Source organism: Mustela nigripes, chromosome 14 (assembly GCF_022355385.1).
Source record: "Mustela nigripes isolate SB6536 chromosome 14, MUSNIG.SB6536, whole genome shotgun sequence".
Taxonomy (NCBI): Eukaryota; Metazoa; Chordata; class Mammalia; order Carnivora; family Mustelidae; genus Mustela; species Mustela nigripes.
The window spans coordinates 33,375,739-33,388,428 of record NC_081570.1 but is presented as its reverse complement, the minus strand read 5'-3'; the positions used below and the strand labels follow the sequence as shown (position 1 = coordinate 33,388,428).

General features: G+C 55.2%; 1 protein-coding gene across 2 annotated transcripts; it reads right to left on the bottom strand.

Moving 5' to 3' along the window:
• Positions 1–8,790: 8,790 nt before the first annotated feature.
• Positions 8,791–12,012, bottom strand: TMEM125 (transmembrane protein 125). Of its 2 annotated transcripts, none has more exons than XM_059374409.1 (3): positions 11,922–12,012; positions 10,449–10,593; positions 8,791–10,227 (listed from the first exon to the last, which is right to left on the bottom strand). In XM_059374409.1, the coding sequence occupies exon 3, from the start codon at positions 10,083–10,085 to the stop codon at positions 9,423–9,425; it is 663 nt and encodes a 220-aa protein (XP_059230392.1). In that variant the 5' UTR covers positions 10,086–10,227; positions 10,449–10,593; positions 11,922–12,012; the 3' UTR covers positions 8,791–9,422. The 2 variants fall into 2 exon arrangements, with proteins under 2 accessions (XP_059230392.1, XP_059230393.1); XM_059374410.1 differs by lacking the exon at positions 11,922–12,012 and adding an exon at positions 10,838–10,853.
• Positions 12,013–12,690: the final 678 nt, after the last annotated feature.

Below are 12,690 nucleotides of genomic sequence, written 5' to 3'. Positions count from 1 at the left end.
TAAATTCCACGTATGGGTGAAATCCTATGCTGTTTGTCTTTCTCTGACTTATTTTGCTTAGCATTATACTCTCTAGATCTATCCATGTCATTGCAAATGGCAAGATTTCATTCTTTTTTAGAGCTGAGTAGTATTCCTGTGTGTGTATGTGTGTGTGTGTCTGTGTGTGTGTATGTGTCTGTGTGTACCACTTCTTCCTTCTCCATTCATCTGTTGATGGACACTGGGGCTGCTTCCGTAATTTGGCTATTGTAAATAACGCTGCAATAAACATAGGGGTGCATGTATCCTTTTGAATTCTTTGGGTAAATAAATACCTAGTAGTGTGAATCCTGGGTTGTAGGCTAGTTCTTTTTTAAGATTTTTCAGGAACCTCCATACTGTTTTCCAGAATGGCTGCACCGGTTTGCACCCCCACCAGTGGTGCACGAGATTTCCCTTTCTCCCATCCTGCATATCCTCTTATTCTAGCCGTTCTGACCAGTGTGAGGGGATAGCTCATTGTGGCTTTGATTTGCATTTCCCTGATGCCGGAGTGACATTGAGCATCTTTTCATGTATCTGTTGGCATCTGGATATCTTCTTTGGAGAAACGTCCATTTGTGTCTTCTGTAAAACTAAAAGACAACTTGCTGAGTGGGAGACTGGCAAATGACATATCCGATAGAGGGTCCGTATCCAAAATGTATAAAAAGCACTTATACAACTCAACACCAGAAAACCAAATAATCCCAGCAAGCATCGAAGAAGGGAGCAAGTTAAGCTTTTGGTTGCAAGCAATGGGAAGAGAATGAAAGGGACAGCTGACTCAGGAGGGCAGGGAGAGCAAGTGGCACCAGGAGCCTGAGGACAGGAACATACTCTTATTTGTGGACATTAATGAGACTCCATGCCTGGGACCCCCAAGTTCTTGACTCCAAGTTTCAAATACTCAGGTGACAGTCTCATCAGCCCAGGGTGGGTCAAGTATCCACCACTGGTCCAACCAGCTCTGAATGGTGGCAGACTCCGTTAGTGCAGATGTGATTTGGGGAGCCTGCCTATTTGTTCCAGGTCATTCCCAGACAAGGGGGGAAGTCATCATGAATCAGATGGTCACCCCGCATACACCCATTGGAGGCAGCGCTGGCCTTTGAGGAGGAGCCCGCACAGAAGGAAGGTGAGGGCAGGACTGATATAGGGAGGGGCTTGAGAAAAGGGTTGGTGAGGGAGGGCTGCAGGACAGAGTTGAGGGGGGCCCTGGGCAGTGACGAAGCTGAAGGGTGGGCCAAATCTAGGGCTTTGGCGCCAAGAGAGCTTGCATTTCAATATGAGAGCAGCTGAGGCTCCGCTGTGGACAGTCAGGGAGTGATGTAATCATGATAGAAAAGTCATTCTGGGGGTGCCTGGGTGGCTCAGTGGGTTAAAGCCTCTGCTTTCGGCTCAGGTCATGATCCCAGGGTCCTGGGATCAAGCCCCACATCCGGCTCTCTGCTCAGCAGGGAGCCTGCTTCCTCCTCTCTCTCTGTCTGCCTCTCTGCCTACTTGTGATCTGTGTCTGTCAAATAAATAAATAAATCTTTAAAAAAAAAGAAAAGAAAAGAAAAGAAAAGTCATTCTGGATGCCGGGCCAATGGGTCAGGAGGGAGAGACCCCAAGGGAGGTAAGACCTGCCTAGGTAGGATATGGCGGGGAACAGAGATTCCAGACACACAGGGAGGCAGGATTGGAGGGCTTGCTGCTCCTGGATGTGGGGAGTAGGAAGGAGGCAACAAAGTCACCTTGATTTCTGGTCGGGTGGCTGGGTGCCTTGGGGAGGGGCCGGCTTTGAGGGAACAAGGATTCAATGCTTGATGGGCGATTTCCAGGGGGAGATGCTCAGGGACAGCTGGATTCACCTGGGAGAAGTCCGGCCTGCCGGTGTGGGTTTGGGACTACTCTGCAATGGGGTCACTGAGACCCAGGAGTGAATGAGATCGGGGCCTGGGTGGAGGACCAACTAGGGAAACTGACGTTCAAGGACTTGTCAGCAGAGAAGGACGTGGCAGGAGAGCCCAGTGCATGTGTCACCAGCCCTAGCTGTTGTTCCTGAGTCCAGAGACCGTCTGACCCTTGCAGGCCTGGAAAGTCCCTGTGTCTGGAACAGCAGCATAGGCTGCCCCAGCCTGAGACCTTGAGAAGGACCTTGAGTAGCAGAACTAGGGGGCTGAGGGCACGTCCTGAGCGAGGGAAGAGCTGCTGGAAATGCAGCTGGGCCTGTTCCCTATGCTTATGCCCCCTCAGTGCCTATGTGGAGGGGTTGTCCTGTCTGAGTTCTGGGCTAGAGAGTAGCTCAGCTGTCCCCTTGGTCACATACCCTTCAGGACCTGAGTCAGAACATCTGAGGGATCCAGGGAAGGTAAGGGCTTGTTTTTCCTGAGCCCAGCACCCAGCAAGGGTTGGCAGGGAGAGCTTCCTCCCAGAACCTGCTGTGGGTATCACGCCTGGCTGAGCAGGCCCCTGGGGTTGTAGGAACCTTGGACCCTGTCCTGAGAGGCTTTCCTGGATTCCTCTCTGAGGCATGGTTTTCACTGTGCTCTGCAGGCTGGGCTTCTTGTACACAAAGAGGGAGCTTGATTTGGGTCCACGGGTTCAAAGGCCCAGGGATGCTAGAATTGTGGGAGGCCTGAGACTCAGCCAGACCTCTCTGTCCTCTCTCCCCTGGCTTCAGACCCTCGCCCCAGCCTGCCTCTGTCCCCAGCCCTCTGCACCCTGTCCTAGAGAACACAGCAAGTGTTAGCTGTATCTTTCTGGGTACCCTCAAGGCTGGCTCCCTACAGCAGGGGGCCAGTCTTCATTCTGAAGGGGAAGTTTGCCAAGCCTCCTTCCTCCTCATTCACTCTGGGCTGGAGATTTGAATGTGTCTGTTTACCTGGACTCAGGTCAGAAGATCTGAGGCACCTGGGTGACTCAGTTGCTTGGGCATCTGACTCTGGATTTTGGCTCAGGTCACGATCTCCAGTTGTGAGACTGAGTTCCACGTCAGGCTCTGTGCTCAGTGTGAAGCCTGCTTAGCATTCTTCCCCCCACCCTGTACTCCTCCCCTTACCTCCCCATGTGCGTGGGAGTGCACACACACACACACACACACACACACACACACACACATTCTCTCTCTCTCTCTCTTCCTCTCAAATGAATAAATAAAATCTTATATACATATATATAATATTATATAGAAAATAAATAAATAAATAAATAAAATCTTATATACATATATAAGATTTTATTTATTCATTTGAGAGGAAGAGAGAGAGAGAGTGAGCACAAGCAGGGGGAGCTGCAGGCAGAGGGAGAGGGAGAAACAGACTTATCTCTGAGCAGGGAGCCCAATGAGGGCTCCATCCCAGGACCCTGGGATCATGACCTAAGCCAAAGGCAGATGCTTAACCGGTTGAGCCACGCAGGTGCCCCATAAACAAAATATTAAGAAAAAAAAAAAAAAGAAGAAGAAAACCCAGTGAGGACAGGACAGTAAAGGACTTGAGTTAGAATCTTTGATACTGTAGAACATAATAATAGTAGGAACAACCGCCCTGCTGGGCAGGAACCCCCATTTTACAGACTGAGAAGCTGAGGCACAAACAAGTTAACTGCAGCTTGCCTGCTTCACTCAGCAGCAACGCCGTGAGCTCACCCCAGAGTACTGATGAATAAATTTAGAGAGGGAGCCTCCTGGTACTTGGACTTGCTCCCACTGTGCCTGGGCTGGTAACCCCCGCCCCGAGGGAATGGAAGCTGAGAAGTTCCAGGGCACAAGCGCCTGTTTTTGGGAGGGCAGGCCGTGAGGGTAGAAGTGCTATGCCCCAAGCCAGTCCCTGGGGTTGACTTCTCAGGAAATCCGAGGAGCCTCATGGGTACTGGGGAACAGTCGAGAAAGTAGCCCCCATCTGAGTGCAGAAAGCTGAGCGTGAGGGGACATGTGTTGGTCTCCTGAGGCCTGGAGGAAGCTGCTCTAGACACCTGAGATTCCCCAGAAGCCTGCGGTCTCATGTGGGATGTAACTGGATACGATGTAAGAACCACCCGGATTGGAACGGATCAAAAGTTTCTGGAACACGTTCTTCCAGTATCAGGGTGTACAGGTAACACAGCGGAGAACCTGGAATGTGACTCCTGAGCCCAGGAGGAAGCTGTGGCAAGTGCCTCTGTCTCCCTCCCCTGTTGCCCAATGGGGACCTCTGTCTAGGCCCAGACCACTCCACTGTCTCCCCATCAGCCCCCTCTTAGCTTTGCTCTTTACCCAGTACCAGCTCGGATTTCAGGGTCCACTAGGTCGACCTTCCACTAACATCCTCACCTCACCTGCCCCATTGTCTCCCCATGCCCATTCCAGGTGGGGCTCCACCTGAGGCCTGCATCTCAGGCCCCGTGTGCTGTTAAGAAAAGAGCCCAGGGTCAACCCTGCCCGTGCCTCTGTTCCTGCCTGGTATCCGGCCTCCTGCGGGCTCCAGGCTTCCAGCCATCTTGCTAGATTGGCTAGATTGGCTAGACTGGCCATCTTGCTAGATTGGCTCCTTGGCTAGATTCCCCTCTCCTCCTGAGCAGCTCCTTGACATGGCCTCAGCATCACAGAGAGAACAGTTGTCGGCCAGGGCCTCCCTCCTCTTCCTGCTCCAAACTTACCTGGTCTGCATTCTTTCTTCTCCCCTATCAAAGTGGCATCGGAAGCCCAAGGCCTCCATCGCGGGCCCTGGAGCCACCCTCCCTGCCTCTCCACTCAGGGACGTTAAGAACAGCCTCTTCTCTGCCTTCTGTCTTAAATTTCTGGTTCTGTCCGCATTCTATCAACACATCGCATCTCTCCCATCTTAAAAAGCGGCTCAGTCGCAAGGACGGGTTGGTCCCACCCTTCGAATGTCCATCAGATGTGTTGTGTTTCACTCCGTCCCGACAGCCACCCCTTTGTCTGGGCCCCCATCATCTCCCATCTGGGGATGCCATTCACCCCCAAAGGAGTCCCCTGTCCCTGATTTTGCCCCTGCCAGTTAATTCCCTACAATGCGGGCAGAATGACTATCCTAAACCACAATTCCAACCAGGCCATTCCTCGGCTTAAAATCCTTCACTGGCGTCCTCCTCACCGTAAGCAATGGTGTCACCTACTATGGAGCTGCTGAAGCCTGAGACTGGCCCAGGGCCTCTCCCTGGGTGTACCCTTGCCTCCCGGCCATGAACGCTTGGGTTTGGGCCCCACAAACTGTCCGTTTCCTTGAGGAAGTCAAGTTCTCTCGTCTCTGGACCCTCCTCCTGCTCTTCCTTCTTTGTGGGATACCCTTTCTTCTCCATGGCTCTAGTTTGGCCTGCTGCTGCTCGTCCCTCAGGGGCCAGCAGAAACGGCCCTTCTGGGACTGACTGGACATTTCTTCTGATTTGTTCTCTCCTAAAGCCAACTCCCGGCTCTACATCGCAGCCAGCCGGGCCCAGATCCTATTCTGGGCAGAGTACTTCCCTCATTAAAAGCTTTCCATGCTTCTCATTGTGCTGAGGACAAAGTCCAAATTCCTCCGCTGGGCTGACACAGCCATTCCACAGACCACAGGAAAGGTGGTGAAACTCTTTGGTAGGAGCAAGGTGAAGGCTTCCCACCACATGACTCTATTTTCTCGTGACAGGGAGGCCAAGCCTGGGGGTGGGGGGATGTTTGCTGGGGTGTGAAGGTCGTGGAGAGAACCCGGGGGCCGCTGTGGAAGGAGGAGCGGACCAGGGAAGCTTGTGTAACTGAGGAGTACAACTGGGGACCGGTTGAGATGGGTGGTGGGGACACCAGGTTGCCTGGCCGTGTGGATTTCTCTAATAACATTTCACCATGAGGCAGACGGGTGGATTTATCCAAGGGCGGGGATTTGTTAGAAAGTGGGACCAAAGAGTTGAGGACTCTGTGGAGGAGTGGGTGAAATGATGGGTCATGGAATCTTAACCAGAAGGGAGACGAAGACAGGAGGGCCAGTGGACGGCTGCTGGCGGTGTGGACTGAGATGGGAATCCGTGAGAGGCTCTGAGCAAACAAGCTGGAGGTGGGAGGTTGTGGGAAGTCAGCCCTAGTGATTGTGGAAATTGTAGCATTTCTGCCCTGCCTGTGCCTCGACCCACCTCCTGCCCAGACCCACATTATAAGCTACGTTATAGCTGCATGTGGTGTGTTACTTCCCCAGCCCTTTGGAACTGCCCTCAGGGGCAAAGGCCAGATTCTTCATCTGGCATCCTTCCCAGGAGAGCTCAACAAAGGCCTTGCCCATGGTGGCTGCTTACTCGGACATGTGTGCTGTATAACCCCTCCCCTCCCCTCTCCCTAGGACTGTGTTTCTGTTTTCTTTTAGTTTTTTGTTTTTGTTGTAGCATGCTATTTGTTTGTTTGTTTTTCTCAAAGAAACCATCTGCCTCTTGTTTGGGTTTTTAAAAGTAATCTCTAGGCTCAACATGGGGCTCAAACTCACGACCCCAAAATCAAGAGTTGCAGGGTCCACCAACTGAGCCAGTCATGTACCCTTCCTTTAGTTTTTTAAAAGAAACATCATAAAAGAGTTTAACCTTTACTCAGCTGCAAAAAAGCAGGACTTCTCCCCATATTACAGGATGGAGAGGCAGTCTGTGGTCCTTCGATGGCCCTGGAGGTGATGAGAATGGGAGCCCCAGAAGAGGGAAAATTTGGGGGCAGGAGGATTCCAGGCCAGTAGTGGACAGTGGCCCAAGTTCCCAACCCGTCCCTGTTCTGGGTAGGTCTCTTCCTGATCCTCACATACACATTGCCATCCAACCAAGCTGAGTCCTTCATCCATGCAGCAAAACTACTATGTGTCAGGCCCGCCTTGGGAGCGAGGGACATACGGATGAATAACATCACAATCCTGATTCAGGAGACAGGCACACAGGGAAAGAATTCTAGACTGGTGCCTACAGTTGTGGGTCCAGGCATAGAAAATGGGCAACTCATTAGTTTCAGGGGACAGGGCTGGGGAAGATGCCTAGAGAACTAGGTCTGAAGGGTATGAAGGCAAGGAGAAGAGAGACACGAAGCCTGGGAGAATTGAGAGGACATGGGACGGTCACGACAGTTGCGTGCGGCTGGCTCCTGGGCTGTTTTGAGGTGCGGGAGCAGCCAGATCATGTCGGGGAGCCCGCGCGTTAGCTTGCGTGCCATGGAGGGTCGGGCAAGGACTTGAACGTTTTAGGACTGCCCTGGGTTGCCACCTGGAGCTTCCCGGGTATAGTCTGAAACTGGCCCTCGTACGTGGAGGGCAGAAAGAGATGAGACACAGAGACAGGCCACTCTAGATCGGTGGCTCGCAGGTGTAATGGGTAAGGGAACTGACTTATGAGGTTTTCTTGGGTCACTACAAGACAAGGAGATCTCCGGACCTGCCCGTCAGGTCTTGAAAATTTATACAGAGGTCTTCAGTGGGTTCAGTCTCATGTGCCATTCCGATAGTCTCCACACAACACAACTGTCTCAAGGCTGTATTTCTGGGGCAGCTTCCAGGAGCTGGAAAGTCAAGTGGGACACACATCTGAAGGACAGGAGAAGGGGTGGGGAACTTCCCACTGCCTGGTCCAGCTCATGGGTCAGCTGGCGGTCCCATTCCCCTAACCCCATCACCTCCCCTAAAGTCACTGGCTCAAGGGTGTGTGTTGGGGTTGGGAGGGAGATGAACTGAAGAAGAAAAGAACAAAAGCAGGAAGCCCCAAGGGGAGGCTGCAGAAATCAGGCTTGGTTGGGGAAGGTGCTAGAAGTGAGTCCAGAGAGCTGGGCGCCCCACACACATGTGTTTGGGGAGTCTGCAGGTGGTGATGTGGTCGCTAGACCCTGGGTAAGGAAGAAGCGAGGGCGCCGTCGGGGACCATGCTGCGCTTTCTAGCCTGTGTGCTGGGTGAGGGCCACAGCTCCCAGGTGAGACGAGGAGCTCATTCAGGATGAGGACAAAGGGGATTGGATGTTGAATATGTGGGGTCGGAGATGCCATAGTACCCGGGCAGAGGTTCTGCTGCTCCAGTGGTCCTGGACATGGCTTCTTGTTTCGGCTCACCTGGCTCCCTCCTTGGCAGGCAACACCCTTCCATCATCCATCAGCTCAGAGTTTTCTCCAGGAAAGCCCCTAGATCTTGCCCTGAAAGCAATTTTCTCCCCGTCAGAACCCAGGTAGCTCTACGCTTAGTGCCCCTTGGAGGCCTGTCCGGTGTCCCTGTCTCTCTTGGCTCCCTGGCAGGGCTGCGGGGCACCTGATCTTGGATGTTAGAGGTGATCGTTGCCACCCAGGAAGTTCTGTGCCTTTAGAAGGGCGATCCCTTCCAGGGCTGACCCCAAGCAGACAGTGACTCTTACAGCCCAGGGGGGTTTCCAACAACCCTTCCCTGCCTCGGGTTGGGGGGGGCAGGTGAGGGTGGGGTGCAGAGGGAGGCCAGCCAGTGCAGCAAGTACACAGGCCAAGATATCCCAGTCCCAGAGGTGAGATAGGGTACTGTGGCCTCCAGGGGAACCAGCTGATGAAACCCCAGTGCTTCAGGCTTTACCTCGAAACAGTGCAGGAGCAAATGTGAAGAATTTGGGGTACGCTCCCCCCGCCCCAGACCAGAAACCCACTTCCTCCCCCCCCAGTTCGCTCGCACAGTACCAGTGAGGAGAAACCACACCCCTGACTGGGGACATGGCATCTTTGTCAGCTAGAGAGAGACACAGAATATAACCTGTAGAAGGGCAGTTGTTGCGGGGGGGGGGTTGTCGGGGAGGGGGAAGGAAGGTCTCTAGGTGAGATGGCCAGGGACAGACAATCACCATGACAGCGGCCACCACTTTTATTGCACACCTGCCACGTGCCTGGTCCCTTCACACACGATGGCATGTGGTCCTCACGATCCAGTTCACAGCACAAGACTGTGAGTCTCTAGAACCCAGGGCTCAGAGAGGTTCAGTCACTTGCCCCAGGCCCCCAGCTGATGAGTGGTAAATGGGGGGATTCCAGTCCAGTCCCGGTACTTCCTGGAGCCTGTGTCCTTTCACTTTGTCACCCGTTACTCTCCTCAGTGAACAGTTGCCGGGATGGTCTCCGGGCTAGGCAGGTAACAGTCACTCCCAGAAACTCCCTGACAGGTGTTACGAGGCAGGGTTGCATTTGAGGGGTGTCGGGAGTAAGGGCTAAGGGTCTTCAGGGATCCCAGAGAGAGGCAGGGTCACACCCCCCCACTTCTGAGGAGACACCCCCATGCCTTCCTGTGGCAGGGGGACAAGTGGGCTCTTCAGCACAGGTCATGCAGCCCCACAGAGGGTCGGACAGTCCTGGGGAGATGGACAGACGCGCACACTCCCCGGCATGTGTCTGTGCAAGCACACACCCACCCACATGCACCGACAGCCTGGCGCAGCCCTGTGGCTGCTGGGGCGGGGGGCGGAAAGGGGAAGTGGGGCTTGGTCAGATGAGGCTGGCGATGCTGGACGTGGTCTCGTGACGCTGGCCAGCAGACAGCTGGCCTGAGATGCTGAAGGTGCTGCCGTGGCCACCGTGGTCACCGGGGGTGGCGGGGGCTGCTGCGTGGAGGGGAGGACAGTGTCCGCTCAGGCCCACCTGGTACAGTAGCAAGCCCAGCAACAGAAGTGAACCCGTGGCAGCCAGGCCGATGCCCACCGACAGCATGGCAGCCAGCGGCCGGGCTGGGGCAGGGGCAGCGGCCAGCCCGGCCAGCGTCAGGCCGGTGACCAGCACCACCAGGCCGCTGAGCAGCACCACGAGCGCATCAGCCCCTCCGCCGCTCCGCAGCAGGGCCACATGGTGGGGCTGGCGAAGACAGTTCATGTCCTGCACGGCCGAGCTCATCAGCTGCTTGACCAGCACCAGCAGGGCCAGCAGGCAGAGCACTGTGCCCGTCGCCAGCCGCCACTCGCCGGAGCGGCTGCTGGTGGAGGACAGCAGCGCCACGCCACCCGCCCCACAGCCCGCCACCAGGACCACGGCCACGGCGAAGCAGAGTGCCGAGCGCCGCGGCTGCTGGGACCACCATAGCTCTACCTGCTCTCCCAGCATGTCTGGGGGCAGCCCCCCCGGACCCGGCGGGGCTGGAGCCTCTCCTTCAGACATGGCTGGGGGGCAGGCGAGAGGGCAGAGGGCAGTGTCAGGGGTTAGAGGGTGTGGGTCATGGCCTAGAGCCCCCACCACCTGCTTGGCAGCTAGAGGCCCAGAGTCCCGTTCCTCTCCCCGTCCGGGGTGTGGTCACCATCACCTGCAGGGGGGATCACACCTGTTACCTCCCCAAACAACTCACCCTTTTTGGTCTCTCCTGGGAGCCTTGGGGATGATCCCTGGGAATCCTCCCCAGTGTCCCCCAGCAGCCCCCTCCCCAGCACTGCCACTCAGGAATGCTTCTCCAATGATCCCAGGAGAGTACCCCCACATAACACATCCCCCACCCCTTCCGGGGAAGCCCCTGGCCCAGCCCCTGACCTCTTTGGCTCTCTCAGTTGCCTGTCCCATCCCGGCGGCCGCCGCCGAAGGAGCTGGTGTCACAGTGGATGATAGGACCAAGAGCAGAGAGATAAAGCCTCATTCAGGATCTGCCTCACATGGCCTCAGCTGTCACGGCTGGCTCCTGGGGGGAGGGTTGTGGGGAGGGAGGGGGCTTATGACTTAACCCTTCTGGAACCAGCAGCTTGACCCTGAACCTTCTTTCTTGGGACTACAGCTACTTCTCTGTGGGTCAGGATCGAATCCCTAACTCTTCCCTTCCCCCACATCTCATCTGATTTCCTACCCACAGCTGCTGGTGCCCCATCCCTCTCTTCCCCAAACCCGGATCTCCCTCCTAAGCTCCAGACCCCTAAGCCAATCGTCACCTTCATGTTCCCTAGTCGTCTCTGATGCAACACTTCCCCGCCCAAGCTCCGTCATCTTAGCCTAGACCTCCTCCTCTTACTTCCTTACTTCCTTGTGAAGTGCACCTCTCAAAGAGGCCACCTGTAAACCTCTCTCCACACGGTCCCTGCTTCCACCCCCACGCCTCCTGCCACATCATCCCCACCCAAGCCCCTCTTCCTGCCTCCTTTCTTCATTCTCCTTCTCACCAACCCCCCCTCCCCTCCATGCCATCCTCCTCCTCCACCATTATTCTAAAGTGGAGCAAACGGAGGAGGGCTCTGTCCTGTCCTTACCAGCCATGGGACTCTGATGAGGGACCTGACAGTGGTTACTCATTTAACATTTAACCTTCCTCTAGAGGCCAGCCAACATGATTCAAACTGAGCAAAATAAAGCAGTTATGGTCCTTGCCTTCAAGGAAAGCAAGCTTACAGCAGGTGTGTATATGTGATTAAAGCCCCGAGTGGGGGAGTCAGAAGAGGGGCCTAGGGGAGGGTCAGAGGGGGAGGGTCAGAGAAGCCCCTCTTAGAGCCTCAGTCTCCCTATTGGAAAAGCGAGGACGATAATATTTATCTTGAAGCATGGGGGCGAGTCATTTGACATTTCCTCTTCAAATGCATAGATGTCCAAAGAACTCTTTTTAAAATAAAAGAATACATGTTCTCTCCTCCAATTCAGGAGAGGACTCCTGCTTTATACATAGGATGTGGGTCGTGGGTTGTTCCAGGAATATGATGAACGTGGTCCTCCACGGGTTAACACCCCTGAAGAGTGGTCCTTCCCCACCCCCCTGCAAGGGCAGCCACTGCACACAGGGTAGGAGGAGCAGATGCAGGTGCCCCCAAGGGAGGTGGGGGAGGGGCCCTAGGAGGGGACCAGGACTGAATCCCAGCATTCCTCAGGGCTGTGACTTCACTGATCTGAAGGTGCTAGCACAGGTGTGCTGGGACAGTGGGGCCAGGCTGGGGGTGGAGTGAAGGTTCTCAGGCAGAGCGGGGGTGGGGGGGGGGGGGGGGGGGGGGGGGGGGGGCGGTGGGGATCAGGGGATCGTGGGGGACTCACAGAGGCCTGGAAGTGCTGGATCCGATGAGGGCAGGCTGGGCCAGGCAGGTGGGGCATTCCATCTCTGTTTCCGGGGGAGGCGCTTCACCTGCTTAACCAGCATCCAGGTAAGGCCTGGGGGTGTGTGTGTGGTGGGGGAGGGGTATCAACAGGTGTTTCCTAGGCAGGGCTTGAGCCGATTGGCTGACGTGGCACAGCTCCATCTGCCTGGGCTGAGGCGTTCCTGGGAAGGGAGGGGCTTCTCTCTGCTGGCTGTTAGGGCTCGAACACAATTCTCAGATCTGGGCAGTAGGAGGAAAGTTGTCTATCTGCCCCAGAGTCGGGACTCTAACCCATCGCCCCGGCTCCAAGCCCAGCTCAGTTTTAGTTCTATCCTAAACCTAATCCCAACCCCAGGTGCACTTTCAAACCCTAATTAGATTTCCTAGCTCCGACCCAACCCCTAGCCCACATATCAGCCCCAACCCCCAGCCCCATTTCCAAATCCAATTCCAGTCCCAGCTTCAAATCCCAACCCCAAATCTGGCTTGAAACCTCAGCTCCAACTCCTCACCCCAGCCGCAGGCTCCATATTCTGGAATTAGATCCTAGACTACAACCTTGACTCTTGTTCCTGAATTCAGCTCCCAAATCCCAGCCCCAGACTCGAATCCTGCCTCAGCCCCAAATCCCAACACCCGCTGATCCCCAAACCCAGGCCCACTACCCTCAGACCTGGATTGGAGCCCATACAAGCCCCTTGCTCTGTTTCTTTTAAAGCCCCAAGTGC

What these genes read in the sequence shown, in the direction of transcription:
- TMEM125 (XM_059374409.1), bottom strand. Translation starts at nt 10,085, where the DNA reads ATGTCTGAAGGAGAGGCTCCAGCCCCGCCGGGTCCGGGGGGGCTGCCC.